Raw genomic sequence first — 25,489 nt, forward strand, 5'->3', positions numbered from 1 at the left:
CTGATACTCACCTCCCTTGTGATTTGGAATATTGCAAATCAGTATATGCAAGGATGTCTTTCAAAATGTCCTCGAGACTTTTCTCAGTTTAAAACAAGTTGGCTGAACTGCTAATATGAGGTGGCAGATGAAAATATATTATAGTAATGGTCTGCTGTTTGCAATGGCTGCCGATCCATTTTCCTAATCAATGTGCTGGTTCTAATTTTTAAAGCTCTAAACTTCTTGGGAATAGGTTATCTCAAGTCCAGTACTGTAATGGTATGTGGGAATGATCTTGAGAGACAGGAGGAAGAGCTGCAGTGTGTGTGTGTGTGTGTCAGATAAAATTTGTTCCACACCTGTCATTTCTTCAATAACATCTTTTGGACATAGTCTATGCATAGAAGCAGACATTGTGACTGACACTGTTGATATTGTGGCTACTAATTTCTGTCTCCATTCTTCAAAAGTCTCCTTTGATAATTTCTGTCTCAATTCTTCAAAAGTCTCCTTTAATATTTTCAATGTTAACAATGTTTTGCATCATTTTGTAGTCCCAGTTAATTAACATAAAAGGTAGGCGTGTGTTTTTTTCCTCTGCCTAGAATCTTTAGTCCCCTCTAGCGTCCAGTTTTTCAAATCATAAAATTACTTAACTTTGTTATGTCTTGCAAAAGGGGAGAAATGTACTTTCAGACTTGCAAGATTCTGTTAATGTAACCTTACAGCAAAGTAGAATTAGCTCATCAGTCTGTGTTTCGCAAGGCTGATAAGTATCTATCTACCTGCATCCTATGGCCATTGTAGTACTGTATACTGTATTTATATAACATACTGCATACATACTGTATAATATACTGTAGCAAGTTGGTGGCTGAAAGAAAGGTTTTTCATAGGTGGCATTTGTCTCCTCTTGTGCACCCCAGCTTATCTGGCACTCTTTGGGGGTGATAAGTAAAACCTTTTCTATTCTTAGGCTTTAAAGAACTATTTTAATGCTTTTATATCTCTACTCTGTTTTATTTTGCAACTGGTTTTATTTTGTAAGTATTATTGCTCCTTGCTACTGGCTTTATTATGTAATGGCTTTATCTTTGGGTTTTTCGTTTGTTTGTTTTTAATATCCATATATATAGCTTAGTGAATTCTGGTTACTGAATTGTTTAGATGTATATTCAATTAAAATAAATCTTCGCAAATATATTTCAGTTGTATGGAGGGCACTAGGGTAGAGAAGTTAAGTTACCTTTTAAAACTTGATTTTTTGAGAGATATCAAAAAAGAATATTAACATCATATTTAGTCAAATAATTTCTAAGACAGCTGTTGCTCTGAAAGATAGATTTGATTAACTTCAAGACTTCAGAATTCTGATAAAATCTTTTGTAATGGGGTAGAAACATGAAATTGTTCTTTTGTATTCTAGGGATCCAACTTGACAGACATCTCCACCCAGCCCCTGCTTCAAGGAAACTTATTAAAAATCTCAGCAGGAAACATCCAGGAGAGAACATTCTTTCTTTTTGATAACCTTCTTGTTTATTGCAAGCGGAAATCCAGGTGAGTATACTGTCTATATCAGTTCTTCAGTTTCCTTAATATATTTTTTTTTAATTCATTCACTCATGTCCAATTCTCGGAGACTGCCTGCAGTTTTCTTGGCAAGGTTTTTCAGAAGTGGTTGTCATTGTCTCCTTCCTAGGGCTGAGAGAAGGTGGGCAATGGCAAACCACTTCTGAAAAAACCTTGCCAAGAAAACTGCAGGGACTTGTCCAGGCAGTCTCTGAGAATCGGACATGATTGAGCAATTTTTGTATATTAAGGAAAGATAATAAATACATTGAAATAAGTGTTTTATTTTGTTTCTGGATTAAGGAGAAGGGAGCATCTCTTTTTTATAATTCTTAAGAAGACTCACCTTACATCTTGAGAGCTAGGGTTCTAGAAGTATGACTTTAGAAAAGAAAAGGGCAATCTTACCTTGGCCTGGGGTTCTAACTTTTTTGGGGGGAAGGTCTGAGACCAAGCTTTTATATGCAAAGTGAAGGAGAGGAGGAATCCTCCGCTGTTGTTTTTTTAAAATAAGCTTTTGTAGTCCCAGTTAATTAACATAAAAGGTAGCCTTATTTACAAAGAAGGATTCTTCTGTTTTTTTAAACTATGGTAAGCATATGCTAATGTGTATTCTACAAAGTTCATGTATCCCCCTCAAAACATCAGGCATTTTTTTAAAAAATTTATTTTTGGCAGTCATGATCAGAGAAGGCTCTGGTGGGGCTTAGAATGTAGGTTGGAGTTTACAAGTAGCATATTCCTGTTGTGGGATTTATTTATTTTTATTTATTTAGAAAATTTATACAGCCATCCATCTTAAATACATAATTCTGGGTGGTGAACAGCCCATACAAAAACAATATAAAAATCCGAAACCAATTAAAATAACCCAATACAAGTAGTCCTCAACTTACAATCACAATCGGGACTAGAATTTCCATCATAAGTTGTTGCAGTTGTAAGTCGAGTCACCACGTGACCGAATCCAATTTAATGACCATTTTTACAGTGATTGTTAAGCGAATCACTGTGGATGTTAAGCAAATACAGCTTCCTCAGTGGGTGGTTTTTGCTGGAAAACAGCAAAAAAGTTGCAAAACATAATCACATGACTGAGATGCTGCAACCAGTTGTAAATGCGAGCTGGTTGCCAAGCACCTGAAATGCAATCATGTGACCATGGGGGGGTGTGATGTTTTGCGACACTTGGAAGCGCTTTACAGGCCATAAAGCACCCATTCCAAGGCCATCTTAACTTCAGACTGTCGTTAAAAGAACGATTGTAAGTCAAGGACTACCTTTACAAGAAACAAATAACCAAGACACAAACTTTCTGGCCCTAATTGTCATGAGTACTGATGGTAAGCAGGAGGGGGCCCCTATCCTGGGGGAAAAACGCATGTGTTTTTCCCCCTGGATAGGGGCCCCCTCCTGCTCACCATCAGTACTCATGGCACTAATACTTGTGAAAAAGCCGGGTTTGAACAGCCTCTGGGAGGCTAAGGGGGCCAGGGCCATCTGAACCTAAGGGAAATGCTGGGAGCTGGTTGTGCATGGCAGGAATTCTCTGTGCTGAAACTGGGTCACATAATTGGAAAGTACCTGAGAACAGATAGCTTTGCAGAAGCAAAGTGAAATCAGGCATGTGGGCAGAAACGATTTGGAGGCTCCAATCGAAGCAAATATTTGTAGCTCAGGGTTGAACTGTGGAGTCCTTGGTGCTCTCTGAGCCTTGTTGTTTTCTTGCAGACATTTCATTGCCAGACTAGGCAACACCTTCAGTGCAAAGAGGGAGTGGGCCCACTCCCTCTTTGCACTGAAGATGTTGCCTAGTCTGGCAGTGAAACGTCTGCAAGAAAACAACAAGGCTCAGAGAGCACCAAGGACTCCACGATTTGGAGGCTTTTTGAAGCTTGAGGTGAAAGAACACAAGTGGATTATGTGAACATCTTAGGCAAAAAAAAAAAAAAACCTGAGGTAGCAAGAAAACCACCGGTATTGCATAGTAATTTCTAAATGTAATCTCTCTCTCTCTCTCTCTCTCTCTCTCTCTCCCTCTCTCCCTCTCTCCCTCCCCCCCCCCCACTATAAATGTAGCCTTGTCTTTTGCATGGGTTAGGAGCTTTATTTTTTGGCTTTCATTTCACTAACAACATCTTTGCTGAAGATAATGAAGATTGGCACCATTGGCTGCAAGGGAGGGGATTCAGAGTGACTTAAGCAGCATTATCATGTTTCGATGCAACCTCTGCCCCTTTTCTATGTATGCTGCGATATGAGAGATTGAGGGTGGCTGGGAAAATAATGAAAGGGAGAGAGATAGAAACAATGAAGAGTCAGAAGGGGAGTCCAACAGCAACTCAGCCCAGATGTGAAAAAAAAGTTTCATATCATTCAGAGAGACTCAGTCTTAATGAACTCACTATAAATGAGGATTGGACATTCCTCTTGCAGTTTCCAAGATCCTGTATTTACCCCAAGATTTGCATTAAGGATACCTTATTGAAGTCGGTGTAATTCTTGCTTGCTTGATCTTGCCCAGCTGTGTGGGGCTTAACACATGCTCACCCCAAAGGGGCGGTGCTTGCACTGCTCTGAATGTTGCTTTCATCATTCTCATGAAAGTCAAGAGAAACTGCAGATGCTAAGATTGATATAGTAGATTACTCAATTTTCATATTTATTTCCCTTTTGTTTTAATCTTTAAACTTGAGCTCAGTTACCTGTATCTTTAAATAATCTTCCTGATCCTGTAGGTGGGGAACTAGGTTTGACTGAGGGCTGAAATTAGCTCTCTGACTGATCTGGTGAGCCATCCAACAGGCACTTTCCCCCTTGGGGGAGGCATGCACCAGACTAGTTGGGAAGAGTAATCTATGCCATATAAGATTGTGGGATGTGCAGTTGGCTCTGGGTCATCCTGCTGGCTTCATCCATGCTGCCTCCTTTCCCTTCAAGTGAATGTCAGGACATGGATGAGGTAAAGCTAATTCTGCGGGTGACCCTGCAGGATCAGTTTCTGTTGGCTTTATCTATACTCTGAAAGGGATTTAAGAGCATTCTCCTTTAAAGGGGAAGGAAAAGAATGGGTGAAATTCAGCAATAGTGGTAGAAAGGGGAAAGTGCCCTACTCAAAGCCTAGTCTTGGAGCAGACTAGGCTAATAGGCTAGAGATTCTTCATTCCTGGTCTACAGTAGCCTTCCCTAACCTAGTATCTTCTTAGATATATTAGACCAGCCTTTCTCAACTTTTTGACCCTGGAGGAACCCTTGAAATGTTTTTCAGGCCTCAGGGAACCACTGCACATTCAGGCTCAAATATAGGCCAGAAGTTACAAAATTATATCCGTTTCATGTGTAGGCCTCTATATATGCATTAACAGTGTTCTTAAACTAAAAATAAAGAATGAAACTCTTTGATGTGAAGTTGCCTGAATTTGAAATAATTTTTAAAATAAACCATGATCTCCAGGGAATCCCTAGTGACCTCTTGTAGAACGCTAGGGTTCCACAGAACCCTGGTTGAGAAATCCTGTATTAGACTGTGTCTAATAGAAATACCATTTATTCCATGTGCTGAGCAAAAGCATCCCCTTATTCCTTACTAGTAAATCTTGACTTCCTCCTCATTCATTGGAGTCTTCCTGACTCTCTCTCTGCCAGCCTTATTTTCTCCTGGTTCTGTTTAGCAGCTTGGATTAATACAGCCCCTCCCTTTCTGCAGGCAGTTTTCCCAGAACACTGAGTTTTGGGAAACAAAATGTTCTATTGCCTTTTGAGAGAGTGCTCTTGTTTGTACAGAACAGGCCCCAGTGAGCAACTTTTCTGCAGTTTGGCTTGGAGATCAATATGGTAGCTCTGACATATTCAATTCCCCAAAGAATTTGTATTTATATTCTTTGTAATTCCAAAGCAAGCTCTGTCCCAATCTCCAGAATCTGATTTTCATTAAAAAGTAGAGGAGCATGCTGCATGCTACCTACTATTTAAGAGATATATTTAGATGTGGCAAAGCTGCTATAATTTTGGATGGTTCATCTGTCTGTCTGCTATTTAAATTCAGTGGAGAATGGAGCTGAATGTCTACCTACTTGCTGGAGCTAGTTAGCGTCAGGCTTCAACAGTTGACATACTAGTCAGATACTGTGTTCAAATATGGAATTTTACAGTAAGTTAATAGAATAAATAATGTTTAATGTCTACTACACCTCAAACAGTGCTCTCTGATGGATATATGTCCAGACTAGTGTTAGAACCAATTCTCATGCTGCAGCCCCCAAGATCATGATAGATTGGAGCCAAATGCACGGGACAGTTTCATGGGCCTTTCCATCGATTATCAATTGGCCCAAAAGGAGGGTGGTAGTATTTGATGGAGAAAAACCACAAGGTTGCCTTTGCCTTTGTGGGTTAGTTACTCACACACAACTAAAGCAATGTTCTTTGCATCACGGGTAGAATTTCCACACCCATGCAGGTATATGTGCAGGATTGTTGGGGGATGGTAAAATCAGCCTTTCTAGTTATAATTTGTTACTGTAATTTTACTAACACAAGTTTACTTACTCACATGTTCTGTTTTGCAGTTCATAGTCATGTCGGTGTAAAATCACTGATTACTGCCACCTGCTCTATCCTTTAAAAACTATACCTTATGCTTTTATGTTGCTTGATGCTTCAAAAATACAGACTGCATGGAATGAAAGTTAGTCTGGTGGAAATAGATGATCCAATATTGTAAAATGAGAAATCAAATCAAATCTTCATTACAGTCATAGACCAGCATAAACATAGAAAGGTTTTCTATGCTGGTATACTCCCCTGCCCACCCTGCTCCTGATCTAACCCTAAAGAGGATCATCTTTAATTGACACACAGACATTACTAATCAGCTAAAGTAGGGGGCTGCTAAAGTAGGAGGACACAATCTATAATATTAAAGAAGTTTTTTTATAGCAGTAGGTCAACCCAAATAATTCAAGTATCTATGAAGATTTCTGTTCTGCCCTAGCTCAGCATTAGGATCCTCAGGAATGCCAATCCAAAGTACTAGAAAGAAGGGCTTTATTATATCTAATGTCACATTTACCTGTTCAGGCTTGAAAAGGCAAAGTAAGGTCAAAGGCGTGTCAGAACCTTGGACAGATCACTGTGAAGCTTGCAAAATAAACTTCCAAAACAACAACAAACAAAAAGAAACAAAAACCCTGTTATTTCAGCAATGTCCTTGGACCCAACTGTTCTCCATAACTATTGTCCAGTCTCCAACTTTCCCTTTCTGAGGAAGGTTGTTGAGAAGGTGGCCAGTTGCATTTGATGGGAACCCTGGAGAAAGTGGATTATCTAGACCTTTTTCAGTCAGGTTTCAGGCCAGGATTTACTACTCAGACAGCCTTGGTCTTGCTTGTAGATGACCTGTGGCGGAGCCTGGATGTGGGTGGTGCATCTGTCCTTGTACTCCTTGATCTCTCAGTGGGTTTCAATACCATCATTATTGGTATCCTCCTGGGCCAGCACTGTAGGTTGGGGATAGGAGGCACTGTTTTACAGCGGTTCTCTTTCTTTCTCTGGGGTGGATTTCAGTTGGTGTTGGTTGGTTGAAAGAGATTGCTCCCTAGGTCCCTCCTGTGTGGGGTACTGGAAGGTTCTGTCCTTTCTCCCCTTCTTTTCAACATCTACATGAAACAGCTGGGTGAGATTATCCACTAGTTTGGGGCTTGGTATCATCAGTATGCTGATGACACCCAGTTAGATCTTTTGATCTAAGGCCAGCCAAATGAGACTGTTGAGGTTCTGTCCCAGAGTCTGGAGGTTGTGTGAGGTTTGGATGGGGAAGAACTGTCTCCGACTTAGTCCTATCAAGACTGAGTGGCTGTGAGTGTTTGGTCCACCCAGATCTGGAGAAACCTTGGATGCGGTAGCACTTCCCCTTCCAAGAGTGGTGTGCAATCTGGGGGGTCTTCCAGGACTCACAGCTCCTGCTCAATGAGGAGGTGACAGCTGTGGGCCTTTACACAGCTTCATTTGGTGTGCCAGTTGTGCCCTCTCCTGGATCAGGAGGCCTTTCAGACAGTCACTCATGCCCTAGTCACCTCACAGCTTGACTAATATAATACACTCTATGTGGTGCTGCCCTTGAAGACCACCCGAAAACTTTATTTATTTATTGATTGATTTGATTTGATTTGATTTGATTTGATTTGATTTGTATGGCTGCCCATCTTAAAACACAACTCTGAACAGCTCACTACAGTTTCAACTGGTCCACAATGCAGCAGTGCAGGTAGTGATCAGCATGCCTCAGCATGCCTTCTGCTCCACAAGCTGAAAGATTGCCAGTTTGCTTCCAGGTGCAATTCAAGGTGTGGGTCATTACCTAGAGGCCCTACATAGCATAGGGCCTGGTTACTTGAGGAAACGCCCATAGTATCTGCCTGGATGATTTGACCTGGCAGGGTTGCCATACTCCAGGTTCCTTCAATTAAACAATGCCATCAATCAGGACCCTGGAAGTGCACCTTCTCTGCCACAGTACCTGTCCTCTGAAATGAGGTTCCCCCTGAGATTTGGATGGCCCTCACCCTGCTGGTATTTTGGAGGGCCTTGAAGCCCTGGCTGTTCACCCAGGCCTTTGGTGAAAGTGATTGAAGTCCCTCTTCTGGGCAGTGAGTGTTTTCTCCTTGCTGTTGCCTGGTTTTTGTCATCTTTTGCCATCATCTCTTCTTTGTTTTTATCATTGTCACCTACAGTGATATGCCGTGATGGTATTAAATTATTATTACGAATATTATGAGGACAAGTCTGTATTCTAACTGTGTGCTTCTCAGAAACATCCTGGCCAGCCTTGGGGGAGAAGAGAATGCCAACCCACATGGAGTTTGATCCAGCAGGACTCTTATTATTCAGTTCTTAAGTGTTCTGTACTTTTAGCAGCAGCACCATCCAGGGTCTCTGCTTAAACTGAATCTTCTGATGTTGCATGCTTTCTTGGTTCAGCCTTGAGAACTGTTGTCTCAAATCAAATCAAACAACCATTAAACAAAAGCAGTTGAGAGATGGGCAGATATATAAATCAATACAATACAATACATGCATACATACATGTCTACAAACATACGTAACCAACCACCCTAATAGTACTATGGTTTCACATCCTGTCACAATAATGGATCGTATTTTTAGTTGCCAATTATTCTTCTGCCATCTGTCATTATGTGCCTGCATTTTTTCCTTTAAAAAATACACCTCCACAACAGGTTTAGGATACAGTATTTTTTTATGCAGTACCCAGTACAGGAGGTGGCATATATATTCCTATCCCCATCCCAATTGCAGGTGGCAGGAGGCTTGCAGGAGGCAATTTGTTGCACTGAAACTGTCCAGTATAACATTGGTACTACCCATCCTCACAGTTTTCAAGAATCACTATATATAACGACCTGATACATTTCTTCAAATGCCACATAGATGTTTTAATAAATGCATTCTTTGTCACTCTAGTGGGTAGAACATTAATATGTGAGGACCACTTTAAGGTGGCTAGCGCCTTAAAGTGGTCCTCATATATTTATGAATTGAATTAGAATTTTTAACTGCCATCTTGATGCCATTTTATATTTTATATTTATATTTTATGTACCATATCTTGTTTTTATTGTATTTTAACCTTTTTAGCTTTATTGTAAAGTGCCCAGAGTCCCTCTGTTTTGGGGAGATGGGCAGTGATGAAATTTGATAAACAAACAAACACACAAACAAACATGCATTGAAAGGACAAGAAACCGGAATTAAAATGAAAAGCAGGGGTTTTTACCTAATGGAGAAGAATTTTGTGGTACTATGGGTATTTTCACAGTTTCATGGACTTTATTTATTTATTTATTTCAATTTCTATGGCCACCCATCTCAACCTTGTAACTCTGGGTGACAAACAGTAGTTTAAAAGATAAAACAATGGTACCCAGGGCCGCAACTAGGGTCTCTGTCACCTGGGGCAAACATGGATTCCACGCCCATTTTGGCACCCCCCCAGCGCTCATTTTGGTGCCCCCCCAGCACTGTGCCTGGGGCACATGCCCCGGTTGCCCCCCCCAGTTGTGGCCCTGATAGTACCATAATAAATATGAAAGATTTGGAAGATAGTGGATTCTTAATCTGGATTGCTACCTATCAGAGATACTATAGCAATGGATTTCCTTTGTTTCAACAGTGTGTCTCTGTGCTTCCTGCAAATAGTTGATGGTATTCAGCCCTTCTTTAAAATCTTGGGTCTTAGCAGGTTGCTCCCCCAAACAGCCTTTAATTTATCGAATTTGAACCCTATGCATTCTTTTTATTTAGGGTAAAGCAGTTGTTATTGCAAGTATAAATATAGCTCAGTGGAAAGGTGACAGTGGAGTCCTTGGTGCTCTCTGAGCCTTGTTGTTTTCTTGCAGACATTTCATTGCCAGACTAGGCAACAACTTCAGTGCAAAGAGGGAGTGGGCCTTGCTCTCAGTTTATATCCTGTGGCTTGCTCTGCCTGTGTTGGTAGGGGTGTTGTTGTCTCATTGAGAGTTCTTTGATTGGGCGGTTGTTTGCTGCTTGGTTGATTGCCTGAGTTAACAGTTCCTTGATTAGGGTCTATTGTGCTGTTTGATGGTTCATCTGGTGTTAATCCTAGTGTTGATTTTTGCATATCTGGGTGTTGATTGCTGGCAAGGGAGTGTACTGGTCTTTTGGCTTTTCTTTTGTCTCTTTTGAATGTTGTGTAAATGTTGCTTACCTCTATGTGTCTGTTGATGGTTGCTTTGTCTGAGTGCCGGGCTTCCAGGAATTTTCTGGCATTTTTGGATTTGGCTTGGTTTAGGATGCTCACCGTTTCCCAGTTGAAACTATGGTTGAGTCTGTCCATGTACTGTGAGATTAAGGAGTTCTCATCGTGTCTTCTGACTGCTAGTTGGTGTTCGTGGATGCGCTCTGCTAGTCTTCTGCCTGTCTGTCCTACACAGTGGCTGTTACAGTCTTTGCATTGTATGTTGTAAATAACTCCTGCTTTTCTTCTTGGGCTATTGGGTCTTTTGGGTTGCTTAATATGTTTTGAAGAGTTTTAGTTGGTTTATGTGCTACGGTGATGCCACGTGGTTGTAACAGTCTATTGGTGGTTTCTGAGATGTTTCTGATGTATGGCAGTGTTATCCTTTTCATAGTTTCTATTGGTTGGGTTGTAGTGGGTTGGGTGGTGAGGCACTTTTTGATAAAGTTGAGTGGGTACCCATTTTGTTGGAAGATGCTGTACAGATGATCTTTTTCCTTTTTCTGGTGTTCTGGGTTGCTGCAGTGCGTAAGTGCTTGTCTGAATTCTACTTTTTGCCAAGAGAGCTAGGCAGCATTCCTGGAAAGTAGAAGGGCATAAACTAGAACAGGTCAGTGTATTTAAATACCTTGGGGTGGTCTTCCACTCGAAAGGTACTTGGAATGCACACCAGAACTACGTAACGTAATCAGCCCTCAGGTCAACGAACGCCATTAAACGTTTTTTTTATACTGGAGGAGGACAATTAGTAACTGTGGCTTTAAAACTTTTTGAGGCCAAAACATTGGCTCAAATTCTTTACAGGGCACAAATAGGAATTTATATGAAGAAGGTGCCGCAGGAAACAGTCCAAACAAAATTCCTGCGATTAATTTTTGGCCTCACCCAATGGTACATCAAATGCCCAGTTAAGGCTCGAGACAGGAATGCCGTCAATTCAAGTGAGGGCCTGGAAGCTGATGATAAATTATTGGCTAAAAATCCAACTTTTCCCAGTTGGTTTAACTCCTTTAGTCCTAATAGATAATTTCTTTTCACCCTGGCAGCAGGCGGTAGAATATAAGCTGGCTTCGTATGGACTCTCTCCTCTGCTCTTAACATCATTAGGCTATGATCAAGCCAAACAAATAGTCATCCAAAGAATGAAGGACATGGAGTTCCAGAATGAACTTAATAGGCTCCCACAACATAACAGAATTTGGATAAACAGGGGCGTAGGGGAACCAGCAAGATATCTCCTAAATTTAACGTTTCCTAAGTTGAGAATCGCATTCTTTAAAGCCAGATTCAATATTCTCCCATCTGCACTGCTCCAAGGCAGATACAACAAAGCCCCCATAGCTGAGCATATCTGCCCATGTGGTGAAGAGGAAGTAGAAACCATTTTACATGTACTGCTACACTGTAAATTTTATAGGGATATCAGGTCAATTTACATTTTGCCCCTAATAGAAAAACTCCCTGGGTATCCAGATAATTTTTATGTGAACTATCTACTTCAGGATTTAAAACCTTACATTATGTGTACAGTTGCCAAATTCTGTGTTGCTGCAATGAAAATAAGACAAATCCAGACAAAGAAATAACTCCCTATTTTAAAACGTATTTTTAAATTTTGTCAGGGGATATATATTTTTACTTTTATTTTATAATTTCTTACCGTATAATTTCTAATGTTTTAGGCTCACCCCATAAGGTAACAAATGCATTAATACAGTAATGGCAAAGTGAATGCTGTATTATTATGTGATATATTTTGTTAGTTTGCAGTTTATTATTGTATTTCTTGATTGTAGTTTGCTTTTTTCTTAAATTTTGCTGGTCATTGACCGCAACTAATAAATATGCTCGTCTGAATAATGTTCTTACATAGCTTCTCTTGTGGGAGGTTGGATTGTTACTTTGGTAATGGAGCACTTGGTTGGTGTGGGTAGCTTTCCTGTAGACTTGTGTTTCTAACTTACCATCATTTCCTCAGCTGATGAGGATGTCCAGGAATGGTAGTGAGTTGTTGTTTTCTTCCTCCCTTGTGAATTTTATTCCATTAAAGATGTTATTGATGGTTTTGTGGGTTTCTTCCTGTTGTTTCTTTTGTATTATGAAAAAAGTGTCATCTACATACAGGATCCATACTTTGGGTTGTATGTGTGGGAGTGCTATCCTTTCCAGACGCTGCATTATGATCTCTGCTATAAGTCCTGAAATTGGTGATCCCATGGGTGTTCCTTTGACCTGTTGGTATATTTCTCCATCAAACTGAAAGTAGGTTGTAAGGCAGAGGTTGATGAGGTCCATTATCCTGGGTATTTCTGTTTTGGTGTATTTGGCTAGGTCAGATGTGTTGCGCAGAACTGCAGCCATGGATACTTTTGCTAGTGCCGGGTCTCTGGAGGTGAAGAGAGCTGTAGCGTCGAATGATACCATGATCTCATCTTCTTCTATTTTTATGTTTTTGATTTTCTGGAGGCACTGTAGTGGGGAGTTGATGGAATGTTCATTCTCCTCTGTGAGGTGTCTGGGTTTCTTTGTAAGCCCTTTAGCTATGTTATACCCACTCAAATTTATCAAAAAGTGAAAAGGATAACACTGCCATACATCAGAAACATCTCAGAAACCACCAATAGACTGTTACAACCACATGGCATCACCGTAGCACATAAACCAACTAAAACTCTTCAAAACATATTAAGCAACCCAAAAGACCCAATAGCCCAAGAAGAAAAAACAGGAGTTATTTACAACATACAGTGCAAAGACTGTAACAGCCACTGTGTAGGACAGACAGGCAGAAGACTAGCAGAGCGCATCCACGAACACCAACTAGCAGTCAGAAGACACGATGAGAACTCCTTAATCTCACAGTACATGGACAGACTCAACCATAGTTTCAACTGGGAAACGGTGAGCATCCTAAACCAAGCCAAATCCAAAAATGCCAGAGAATTCCTGGAAGCCCGGCACTCAGACAAAGCAACCATCAACAGACACATAGAGGTAAGCAACATTTACACAACATTCAAAAGAGACAAAAGAAAAGCCAAAAGACCAGTACACTCCCTTGCCAGCAATCAACACCCAGATATGCAAAAATCAACACTAGGATTAACACCAGATGAACCATCAAACAGCACAATAGACCCTAATCAAGGAACTGTTAACTCAGGCAATCAACCAAGCAGCAAACAACAGCCCAATCAAAGAACTCCCAATGAGACAACAACACCCCTACCAACACAGGCAGAGCAAACCACAGGATATAAACTGAGAGCAAGGCCCACTCCCTCTTTGCACTGAAGTTGTTGCCTAGTCTGGCAATGAAATGTCTGCAAGAAAACAACAAGGCTCAGAGAGCACCAAAGGCTCCACAGTTCAACCCTGAGCTACAAATATTTGCTTTGATTGGAAAGGTGACAATTGTAGTCTTCTTTAAATAAAACATTTAGAATAGTAATAAAGTTTATAAGTAAATAATAAGTGAAAAGAGAACTTCCCTAAACTGCTATATCTATTTTAGTGTAACTCTAATTATATATAGGTGCACAGAATTTGTTAAACTCAATGGAAGAGAGTTTTTATGGACATTTTTTGGATGCTGTTGTGTGCACCTATTTTTTTCTTCTGGTGTTATTCACAGCATGGAGATTCATGTGGTTTTTTTGTTAGTTCTGCTGAAATGTATTTTGAAGGTATCTTAATTGATGCATGTCTTTTTCCTGGAAGTCTGCTTGTAACTGTGATCTGAATTACGTAGGTATAAAATAAGGTCAAGGGCTTTTTGACAGAGATTGCTTGTATTGTTGTATTGGAGGAGTGTTGGAGATGTCTTTATGTGCTTAAAATATAAGAGCAAAATAATGTTCAGCAGTTTATATCCCAAAATTGCATATGCTTATTTATTGGTGTAATGAAAATGTAGAAATAATTATTAGAATTGAAACAGAAATACAGTACATTTAAACATAATGGAGAAGGCTACGACTAGGTCCTAATTTTTAATTGCAACTTCAAAGCTTCTTTGCCTACTCTGTACCTGTATTGATTCTTCATCTTTAAACGGGCTTATTTCTTTGAAATAGAAGATAACTGTGATGACCAGGTACTAGAACAGAAAAATCCAGTAACAACTCACTTTGAATTATGGAGGGAGGGAGCCTGAAGAGAAGGGGGGATTTGGGGAGTTGTGGGTAGAAAGATGGCTGTGAGGGAAGCTTGGAGTCCCAGCCCTTGGAAATGGTCCAAACATCACAATAATGGGGTTTTGGAATTGCAGACTGTCCCTCCACACCCACCCCCCAATTAAGGGACATCTCAAGCCTATGAATGATAAGTACTTTGAACAGAAAAAGTTTTGTGAATACAGCACGCATAATATTTTAGACAAGCAATCAGGTAACTTGCCAGCTCTTTTGATGCTTTCCATTTGCATTAAAATTATTTCCAAATAATTATGACAAAAGAAGTGTCTTTAAGAGATCAGTTCTGATAATCATGACTGATTCCCACCTTGATACAAAGCAATGTGAGATTTAGGAAGATTTATCTAGCTGAGGCTTGCTTGCAGCATTTGCATGATGATACCACACATATGTGCTGTCATTTTGAGGTCATTGTGATTTGTGTAGGACACTACTGGTTGTCCTGCAAGATTTCTAAGGGAACAGCTGAGATTTATTGTCCCATATGAGCCAGTATGGTGCACTGAACTTGGACCAGGAAGGCACAGGTTTAAACTCCTAATCAACCATTGGGTGATTTTGACCCTATAATTCTCTCTCAGTCCAACATGCCTCACAGAGTTGTTGTTGTGGGGATAAAATGAGGGTAGATCCATATGTATGCTCTCTTGAGGTCCCTGAAAAAAAAACATGCAATAAATATGACGTTCTGTAAGCAGCATTAGTGATAACACTAGTTGCAACTTTTCAGTGTTTTTAATTATTAAGCTTTCAGTACTGTTCTCTCCTTGTGGTCACACTAAATTTAACTATAAAATATAATGGCTCAAAATATTTGGAATTGCTCTGGAATGCATTGTTGTTTATTCGTTTAGTCACTTCCGACTCTTCGTGACTTCATGGACCAGCCCACGCCAGACCTTCCTGTTGGTCGTCAACACCCCCAGCATCCCCAGGGACGAGTCCATCACCTCTAGAATATCATCCATCCATCTTGCCCTTGGTCGGCCCCTCTTCCTTTTGCCCTCCACTCTCCCTAGCATCAGCATCTTCTCCAGGGTGTCCTGTCTTCTCATTATGTGGCCAAAGCCTTTAATATCATTCCCTCATGTGAGCAGTCTGGCTTTATTTCCGGGAGGATGGACCGGTTTGATCTTCTTGCAGTCCAAGGCACTCTCAGAATTTTCCTCCAACACCACAATTCAAAAGCATCTATCTTCCTTCTCTCAGCCTTCCTTATGGTCCAGCTCTCGCAGCCATATGTTACTACAGGGAACACCATTGCTTTAACTATGCGGACTTTTGTTGTCAGTGTGATGTCTCTGCTCTTAACTATTTTATTGAGATTTGTCATTGCTCTTCTCCCAAGGATTAAGCGTCTTCTGATTTCCTGACTGCAGTCAGCATCTGCAGTAATCTTTGTACCTAGAAATACAAAGTCTTTCACTGCTTCTACATTTTCTCCCACTATTTGCCAGTTATCAATCAAGCTGGTTGCCATAATCTTGGTTTTTTTGAGGTTTAGCTGCAAGCCAGCTTTTGCACTTTCTTCTTTCACCTTCATCATAAGGCTCCTCAGTTCCTCTTTGCTTTCAGCCATCAAAGTGGTATCATCTGCATATCTGAGATTGTTAATGTTTCCTGTTAATGTTAATGTTAATGTTGGAATGCATACAAAGCCTTTTTAACAGTTGTGATATATATTGATTACAGATTGTAATTCTGAACTCTAAGAGATATATAGGATATTTCCTAGGGAAGAGGAGAAGAAGGATGAATTAATATATTTGTGGGAAATGATACAATGTTTATATAATAAGCATCCTTGCTAACTATATATTCACTAACTGCAGAGTTGCTGGGAAGAAAACATCTAAACGTACTAAGTCTATCAATGGATCCCTCTACATCTTCAGAGGGCGAATAAACACAGAAGTTATGGAGGTTGAGAATGTGGAAGATGGGACAGGTAAGGGACCAATTAATTTTTTCTCAAAAGGAGGAGGCAGCCATGTTCTATTTTTGACTCTTAAGGGAATTGTACATACCCTTTCAGAGGTGATTCACAGTTTGGGGGGTCTTTCTGGATTCACAGCTCCTGCTCAATTTGTCAGGTGGCAGCTATGGCCAGGAAGGCCTTTACACAGCTTCATTTAGTGTGCCAATTGTACCCTCTCCTAGATCAGGAGGCCCTTCAGACAGACACTCATGACCTGGTCACCTTGAGGCTTGACTACTGTAACTTGCTTTGTATGGTGCTGCCCTTGAAGACCACCTGAAAGTTTTATTTATTTATGTTATTTAAAAGATTTGTATGGCTGCCCATCCTAAAACACAACTCTGGGAAGCTCACAACAGTTTCAGCTGGTCCAGAATGCAGTGGTGTGGGCAGGAGGGCTTTTGCCCAGTTACAGCTTGTATGCCAATTGTGACTCTTCCTGGGTTGGGAGGCCCTGCTCACAGTCACTCGTATCTTAGTCACCACCTGCTTGGACTGCTGTAATGTACTCAACACAGGGCTTCCCCTGAAAAGCATTTGGAAGCTGCAGTAGTACAAAATGTGGCAGCCTGGCAGTGATTAGTGTTTTCCACTGTATTTGTGTAACCCCATTATTTTGGAAGCTACACCAGTTGCCTGTAGATCTCCAGGTGCATTTCAAGGTTCTGGTTGTCACTTCTAAGGCCCTACATAGCTCCAGGCCAGGTGATCTGTGGGGCTGCCTTCACCCATATCCATCTGCCCAACCAATCAGATTGAATACAAGAGTACCATCCGATGGGACCCTGGAAGTGGGCATTTTCATTCACCACCCTCATGTTTTGGAACTCCCTTCCCTTACAGACATGGTCCACTTCTTCCCTTCTGGGTTTCAGGAGTAATTAACTCCTGGCTATTTCATCTAGCTCGGGAAGAGGGCATGCTGTGATGCAGGTTTGGAACAGATACAGGTAGTCCTCATTTAACAATGGTAATTGGGACCAGCAACTCTGTCGCTAAGTGACATCATAAAGCACAACATCACGTGACCATTCCAACTTACAACAGCAGTTGCAGCAGTCCCAGTTGCCATTGTTAGGCAAATCCTGTGTGGTTGCAGCATTCAGAATTCCCCACCCAAAGTATTTCAGTGGCATGCATGATAGGATCCAGTTTCCATTGGATCTGTGGTCCAATGCAATGCCTAAAAATTATGATGGAGCTTTCACAATACTTACTACAGCTGCTTCTATTAATACCATAGAAAAAGGACAATGGTGGAGCCCAAGTGTGTTGCCAGGCTGAACTTATTTTCCCTTTAGGCCACAGATTTGCACTCATTCTCTTCTTGGTACATTTGTGCTTTTGCAGCAGATTACCACAGTAATGGTTATACAGTAACAAATGGATGGAAGATACACAACACTGCCAAAAACAAATGGTTTGTCTGTATGGCCAAGACAGCAGAGGACAAACAGAAATGGCTGGATGCTATAATCAAAGAACGGGAACAAAGAGAGAGTAAGTTCCTGGCTGGTACATTTTATAGGTGGGGGGAAAAAGTAGATTGCCTGTATGCATTTGTGAAATTTTCCATCTGAAAAAGAGCAGCTTATTTTCATTGTCATGGCAAAAAAATGGTGGTGATGGGGAGGTGTAATGTAAGCAGCTCCTATGTAGAAGCTTTTATTTCAGTTTTCCCCTTCAAATAGATTCAGAGATGCAGACCTCAAGTATTCTTGCCCTTACAAAATCATATTCTAGTTTATTTACATGGTGAAATGTTTTAAAGCTTTACGGCTCTTGTTTTATAAGGCAAATAAATACTCTATCTATCTATCTATCTATCTATCTATCTATCTATCTATCTATCTATCTATCTATCCATCTACCGAATTTATTTATTTATTGAATTTATTGAATTTATATAGCTGCCCACCTCATGAATGTGGCTCTGGGCAGCATATGATAAAAACAGAATGATAAAACATATCTTAAATAACCTTTAAAAACAATAAAACATAGTATAATAAGACCACAGGAGAGTGTTAAAAAATTCATATGTAATAAAGCCATCTTGCAGGCTCTCTGTTTCCAAGGAATCCCCCAGGCCTGCTGGAAGTTGTGGTAGAGAGGAATGTACATTAGCATTCTTTTTGATAACTGGAAAAAAATATAATAGTTTGTGCAGCACACATTTGGTTACAGTTCTGGCATTTACTTGTGTCATTAAATTCTTTTAAAATCTCTTCCAGCATGCCATGAAGAATTGACCATGAATGCAATTCAGAAGTGACACACTGCACTCCACTAAAAGTGAGCTGCAGCTCAGAAAAGCTTGTGGCTTTTAATAAAATTAGTCAGAAAAGGTGCTAACAGAATCTTCCTAATTTTTTGCCACCACAGGTAGTCCTTGCTTAACAATGGTAATTGAGATTGGAATTTCTGTCGCTAAGCAATGCAGTCATAAAGCCCAATGTCACATGACCACACTGCTTAGCGATGGCTGTTCTGGCAGTCCCCAGTTACCATAGGTAAGTGAATCACTGCAGGTCATTAAACGAGGACCTTACGTGACGGTGACTTCTGACTTCCTGCCAGCTTCCCAATTGACTTTGTTTTTGGGAAGCCAGCAGGGAAGGTCGCAAATCGTGATCACATGACCACAGGGTCACTGTAACAGCTGGAACTTCAAGGACTTATTGTAAGTTCTACTTGTTCAATGCCGTCACAAGTTTGAAGGGTTTCTGAACAAGTGGTCGTTAACTGAGGACCACCTGCATATAAACCTTTCTAGACTGTTTTGACATTTTAGGCAAACCAAAACATACTATCATACTATGTCTGGTGAATCTTTTTAATTAAGGGTTTTCAATAAATTGGAAAAAAATCACCCAGGTATCTTTCACAATGAATCCTTTTGGCTTATTATCCATATTTTAAGGCATATAAATTGTTGCAACATAAGAAACTTATTCAATTACTGTCCACTGCTAGGTTTGTTAATACAAAACAGTAAAATACCTGTTTAATACAATAGGCAGTATTTAAAAACGTACAAAATTATTCTGGCTGAAAAATCAATACAACAAGGATTTTTGAAAACCTACAGTGAAGGATAAACTAATTCAAAATGTGAAACGTTCATATTTCTCCTGAAAATCACTTATGTTACAGTGGTCCCATCCATAGAAAACAATGGAAACTTGGAACATACTCCATTTCTCTTGTTTTTCACCCAAGATCATAAAAGCAGGTGAGGTGGTAGTACTACCTGCTTGTCTACAGGGATTATTAAAAAAAAAACAACCCACCACACACAAACCTTGGCCAGTTTTGCTGTAAGATCTGTGGCAGGAAATTCAAGCAAAACATTGGACTTGCTGGGTGTTTTTTCCAGCTCCCTGCTTACCAAAACAAGAACCGCACAAAGCAAACTGACGTGTTGCTCTCTGCTGGAAAGCTGCCTGTTTGTATTTTATGGCTGCAAAGACAAGCGTTGCTGCTTTCCTCTTGCGTGAATAATAACATTAGCATTGCAACAGCAAGCCAGCAAAACCTATATTCAAATGCAGCCTGAAGGTAACATCAAGATATAAGAGGATACACAAAGTGTAAACAGGTACACTAAAGACAGCAGGCAAATCTAAACTAACAATGAAGTCTTTGCCGTTCTAAATGCATCTCGATCAACATCAGCATAGCATAAGAGCTATAAATCAACGCAAACAATTGACATTTTATTAATTGATTGTAGTATTAATTTCAACATTTATTTTCTCATTTTCTTTTTAAATTTTGTTAACTGACTTGAGTACTCTGCATAGTGGAAATGCAAGTTTTAAAGCAAATAAATGAATAAGGCTAATAGGGTCTTTGCATATACAACTTATAACCTCAAAAGCACTAGCAACCTACTGTACATATGTACAGTAAAGTAGATTAGTCCATATTGCACTCGCATAACCCCTTTTTACTGCCTTTTGCACCTTTGTTTATCAACTTTCTTTCTCAAGCTACGTGCTTAATGATAGGGCTGGTCCTGATAAAATTCGTATTAAACAGTAGCAAGTTAACATGAAACTCAAAGTGCCTTGTCAAGTGTGAATTACTGAATGGTAGTAGTGCATTAGGAGTTTTAATATATAAAACTAGCATGCAAAAACCAATACTTGCACAATCAGTAGGACTATGTTTTTTTTAAGAGAGCCTAAAGGTTTTTTCTGTACAGGGGGAAGGGACAGGTAATGGTCTTTTACATTTAGGCCTTCATATATAACACCCAGGATTTTTGAAATGATGGTTTGGTAAACAAGCTGTAGGGTCCTCACATAATGCTAAGCCATAATAGGCAAGTTTACACAAGCAGACCTATATCATGAACCAATGCTATTTAGCTCTGTATTTTTTCTTCGGCCGATCATTAGCTTTCTAGAGCTTTAGGCAGAATTCTTCATCAGTCTTGTTTTTCAAACCTGGTTAATCTTCTACATGTGAAGCCTTTGCTGTCTTTCAGAACATTGGGGATTCACTTGTTTGTCTGGAGGCAATTTCTATTTGTCATAGATGAGAAAGAAATCAAGGAGGCTTTAGGCATGTATTCAAGATTTTATTGAAAAGCAATTACATCTGGTTCAGATATTTCGACAGCCAAGCCATTATCAGCACTAAGACAAAATGTTTTATGTTCAAACTAGATGAGTAAGAGATGCATTGCAATCTTCTTCTTACCTCAGAGTTTGGGGAATTTGATGATGTAGCTGCAAATTGAGAATGTGTTGAATTACACAGACTGCTTTCTATCCCAGTCTGACTTTGCAAATTACCTTTGGCAGAACTTGTCAGCAAGTGTATTTGAGTAATATTACAGCATGGAGGAAGATGGCAATCGGCCAGAATGTCCCTCCCCACTGCAAATCATTTCTGTAGAAATCTGATCTGAAAACAATTCTGAATTGCACTAGACATAATTCTACACCTTCTCTAATTAGATCAGAAACTTGATGCACTGTAATCAGTGTATTTATTATGGACTTGTATGTGTTGTCAATATACACAACCTTAGTTGTGATGGAAGTGAATGAAGGGCTTCCATTGAAAACAGGTAAAAAAGAAGCTTCAGATTTACCATTATTCTATTCAGGGGAGAAGAAGTGTCTATTCAGAACTGAGAAACTTGTTTTTGTCTCTGTCTTTACAAAAGTATTTCCCCCAAGGAGAGGAAAATGTCTGTGATCTAGTTGATATTAGGCCAACCTGTTTTTTGACCAAGTTTATCTGGGAAGTGTTTGTGGAAGATCCTGCTTTTGTTTTCCAGGTCTGAAATTAGGCATGGAGAGAGATGCCTATGCTATGATTTCTGAAAAAGGGGAGAAACTATATCACATGATGATGAACAAGAAAGTGAATCTTATCAAAGACAGGAGGAGAAAATTAAGCACTGTTCCCAAGTGCTTTCTTGGCAAGTAAGTGATATTTGATTTGAATAGGGCCTTTCATTCCAATTAACAGAAAGAACTGTGAGTTTTCTGTGGATGGGTTTGTGAAGCCAAATCAAATGTGCTTTGATGGAATTTAATTGGAAAGGTCTTTAACCTCTATTACAATTAATTTATTAAAATTAATCATTCATTCCTACATAATGCCCTTGGATTACATAATGACAGCAGATGCTTTTGGGTGTGGGGGAGAAAACTTGCAAATATCACTTGAAATCTGTAGAAAAGACATTAAATGCACAACAAACACTTAACTTATAAGCTGAAAATAGTTTTGACAACCTAGCTCTCTGTCTTGCCTTCTTTCTCTCCTTGCCCCTATCTTTGCTTAGAAAAAAGATTCTCCTGTGGTTGTTTTGGCTTTAATGCCAAATTTAAAATGCAGAAATAAAAACAGGATGTTACCTCTTTTTTCCAGAGGAGACAGGGAAAAACTCACCATTTGTAGCCAGGGAGATATTAGGAAGTGATTTTTAATGGTGTAAATGTTAGTCTTGGAAAGACATTGAATGTGGAAGGAGAAACTGATAGAGGCTAAAGATGTTCAACAAGAAAAGATTAGGTAGGAGGTAATCTGAGAGGGTTTTTCTAGTAATGAAATTCTGAATATATGTTGTTTCCTTCTCATGTCCATCAGTGATGCAGCATAGCAATTTTCAACTTCTTATATTAGGAAACAGAAGTGATGCTGTTTCTACATGCAGGGCAAACTTGAAAAAAGGATTGGTATTTCTGATAGATTCACACGTGAAACTTTTTAGTTGTGACTTGGTGGGAGTGGTTGGACTTTGACAGGTCACACAACCAACTCTGCCCTGTATATGCCCTGTCTTCCTCATCTGTCACTACAGTGCAACACTACTGTTATTTGCTGCCATTGCCAGTCAGTCTTCACATGACAGCTATATTTTACGCACCAACAGCACTTATTGCAGGAGTCATCTCAGAGTCAGAGGTAAACTCCATTCTGTGATGCGGACTTTTGCCGTATTGGATTCCTCAAGAAGCAATTGTGAGCGCTGAGTATTGCATCTTTAAGAATCTAATAGACCAAAGCACATCTGCAGGGAAGATTGGCTGGTTACTTTCATGATAGGAAAAGCTGTGCCAGGATGATTAGGTTGACACTACTCGGGGTCCAGATAGTGTCAGCATTAGAGTGCTGGACATATTTTGAAGAGATGGAGGCTATAATCATGTATCCTTATAACCACTGGATCATTGGGGATCTCCTGTTTGTTTCGCTAACATGCAAATGCCTGTGGAAGTTGTCCGTCCCATCTTGTAATCATCTTTCTTGAGGTGCATGAAACATTTTGCACCATGGGCTACTTTCTGTTACCACCCTTGTCTAATACCAGCTTTAAAAATATCTATCCATAGCTGCTTTGATGCTTCCCCTCCTTTTTTTTTAACAAAAGACTCCCAGTTTTGACCTGAAGTTTATTCTTTTGTGCATTCTAGTTCCATATTTATATACTGTATCTAACTATAATCAGGCTTTAATCCTTCCATGTAGCAATTTTGCTATTTTGGCCATAATTTCTAAGCCTGTGGAAAAGAAGAAAAAATCTTTGTGGGCTTCCAACTATAGCAGTCAAGTTGCTTTTCTCATGTTGGCCACCCAGCAAAGCTAAGCCAATATGTCACCACAAATTAGTCATTTCATATCTAGTTTACTCTTAAACAACCCCATCTTAAACCTCCCCCCCGCATGCTTCAAAATATGGCCTGCACATTTTCTTGCTATTCCAAACTCAAACCACCAACATTGCTTCTTGATATGCACATCAAATGGGGCTTTTATAGTTTGTTTGACAGATCTGTGTGTATACGAAGTTGTTGGTAAAGAACTTGATATCGGTCCCAAAGATAGCTGCTCTTTTTTTAAAGACCTCACTTGTCCCTGACCTCCCTAATCTTTCCTCTTACATCAGTGCAAATTTGCTTTCTTATGCTTTGCATCCTTCTGACTAGTACCAGACAGAAGTCAATGCACATGTCCTGATCCTTCAAAGTCTTTCTTTTTCACTAGTTTTGTTCCTTTGGCCAGATCACTGGGAATAAGATGAGTTTCTAACTTATAATAAGGAATGTTTAACTTACAATAAATTTTAAAAAGACGACTTGTAAGAATGCCTGGAAAAACTCAGGCAACATTTATAGGGACAGTCCTTTGAAGAATGTCAAATTCTTCCCAAGACATTTGCAGAATTTTTGCCAGAACAGTTCATGAATAAGCTATGAAAAATTTTCATTTACATTTGTGCTCAAGCAAATTATTGCTTGCACAATAGGGGTATGCAAGATTTTCATTTGTGGGTACTCTTTTTATGGAGAAGTTTCATCAACAGGAGCACTTTGCGGTATCTCCTGTCTCTGTTGCAGTGTATTTGTTAAGATGGGATGTTCTCAGCCTTCTCATCTGATTCAAGATTCTGAGTTGTAAAGTGTGTTTATATGAGTAGAAGTTCAGCCGCCTACATATTAAGGACAACCAAACTGGAGTGGAAATGCGACAGAGGGAAGAGTCTAGTTAGTGTGCTTCACTTTCCCCCTTTTATACTTGGAAGCATTTTGAGGAGAAAATAACAATTATATACTATAACAGGGTGAAACAGTGACATCTGCTTGGAATTATTCTCAGTTGCTGTGATTCCATGGATATGTCCATATAGCTTTTGACAATAATATTAAAAAATGCCTTGCTATTGCCTCTGCCTGCCTGCCTGCCTATGAGTCTAACCTATAGCTCTGGGATTCCCTTGGATCTGGGATCCAAGTACTAATCATGTTCAGCCCTGCTTAGCTTTTCATGATCAGCCAAGGTTGGCTAACTTCTAACACCTAGTTAGACATGTAAACATGGAGCTATTATTAAATTCACCTTCACCTGCTAGTCACAGTCGTAGCTCAAGGAATGTCATACATGTGAGCACATGAGTTAAGTTACACATTGCAGGGAGAAGATGGAAACTCTATATGAGATATCATCTGGGGTAATAGCCCAGGTTTCTTAGAAGGTGTCCTTTCTCCTCTGAATGAATGACTGCAATGCCATGTCACAATGCATATGCCACAACTCAGATTTTTCAGATCTAATCCTCTGGAAGCTGTGATAAGCTTTTAGGTGAGCTTTTCAAAGGTGCCAACTTGCCAACTTGTTTTTCCTCATTTTAGCTGAACTTGTATTTCACCGTATGTATCGTTGATGGAATCTGTTGCAAGAGTCCACGTGGAAGGAATGCCTTTATATTTTAAAAATAAATAAACAAATTAACAATTAATAAACAATAAAAACAATAATACTTAGGAAATAAAGCACCAGCTAGCCAGATCTAGTCAGTTACCTAGAATATCATCTTAACCATATTGAAATTTTGGAGCAAAGGGTTAAACAACCAAGGTCAGAGAGTACCGAGAACTCCACAACTTCTGCATTGAAAGGTATGATAGAAATATTTTAAATAAGAATAGAAGCTGTTCACTGAAACTAGGAAAATCTTCC

General features: G+C 39.7%; 1 protein-coding gene across 1 annotated transcript in view; it reads left to right on the plus strand.

Moving 5' to 3' along the window:
• The window catches only part of PREX1 (phosphatidylinositol-3,4,5-trisphosphate dependent Rac exchange factor 1), a 132,688-nt gene that overhangs the window by 35,474 nt on the left and 71,725 nt on the right, over positions 1-25,489 (plus strand). The window contains exons 6-9 of the mRNA XM_063297090.1: positions 1,409-1,542; positions 16,359-16,474; positions 17,855-18,004; positions 21,801-21,948. Of these exons, the coding sequence (XP_063153160.1) occupies positions 1,409-1,542; positions 16,359-16,474; positions 17,855-18,004; positions 21,801-21,948 (548 nt within the window). The remainder of the gene's footprint in view (positions 1-1,408; positions 1,543-16,358; positions 16,475-17,854; positions 18,005-21,800; positions 21,949-25,489) is intronic.

Source organism: Candoia aspera, chromosome 3 (genome assembly GCF_035149785.1).
Source record: "Candoia aspera isolate rCanAsp1 chromosome 3, rCanAsp1.hap2, whole genome shotgun sequence".
Classification (NCBI taxonomy): Eukaryota; Metazoa; Chordata; class Lepidosauria; order Squamata; family Boidae; genus Candoia; species Candoia aspera.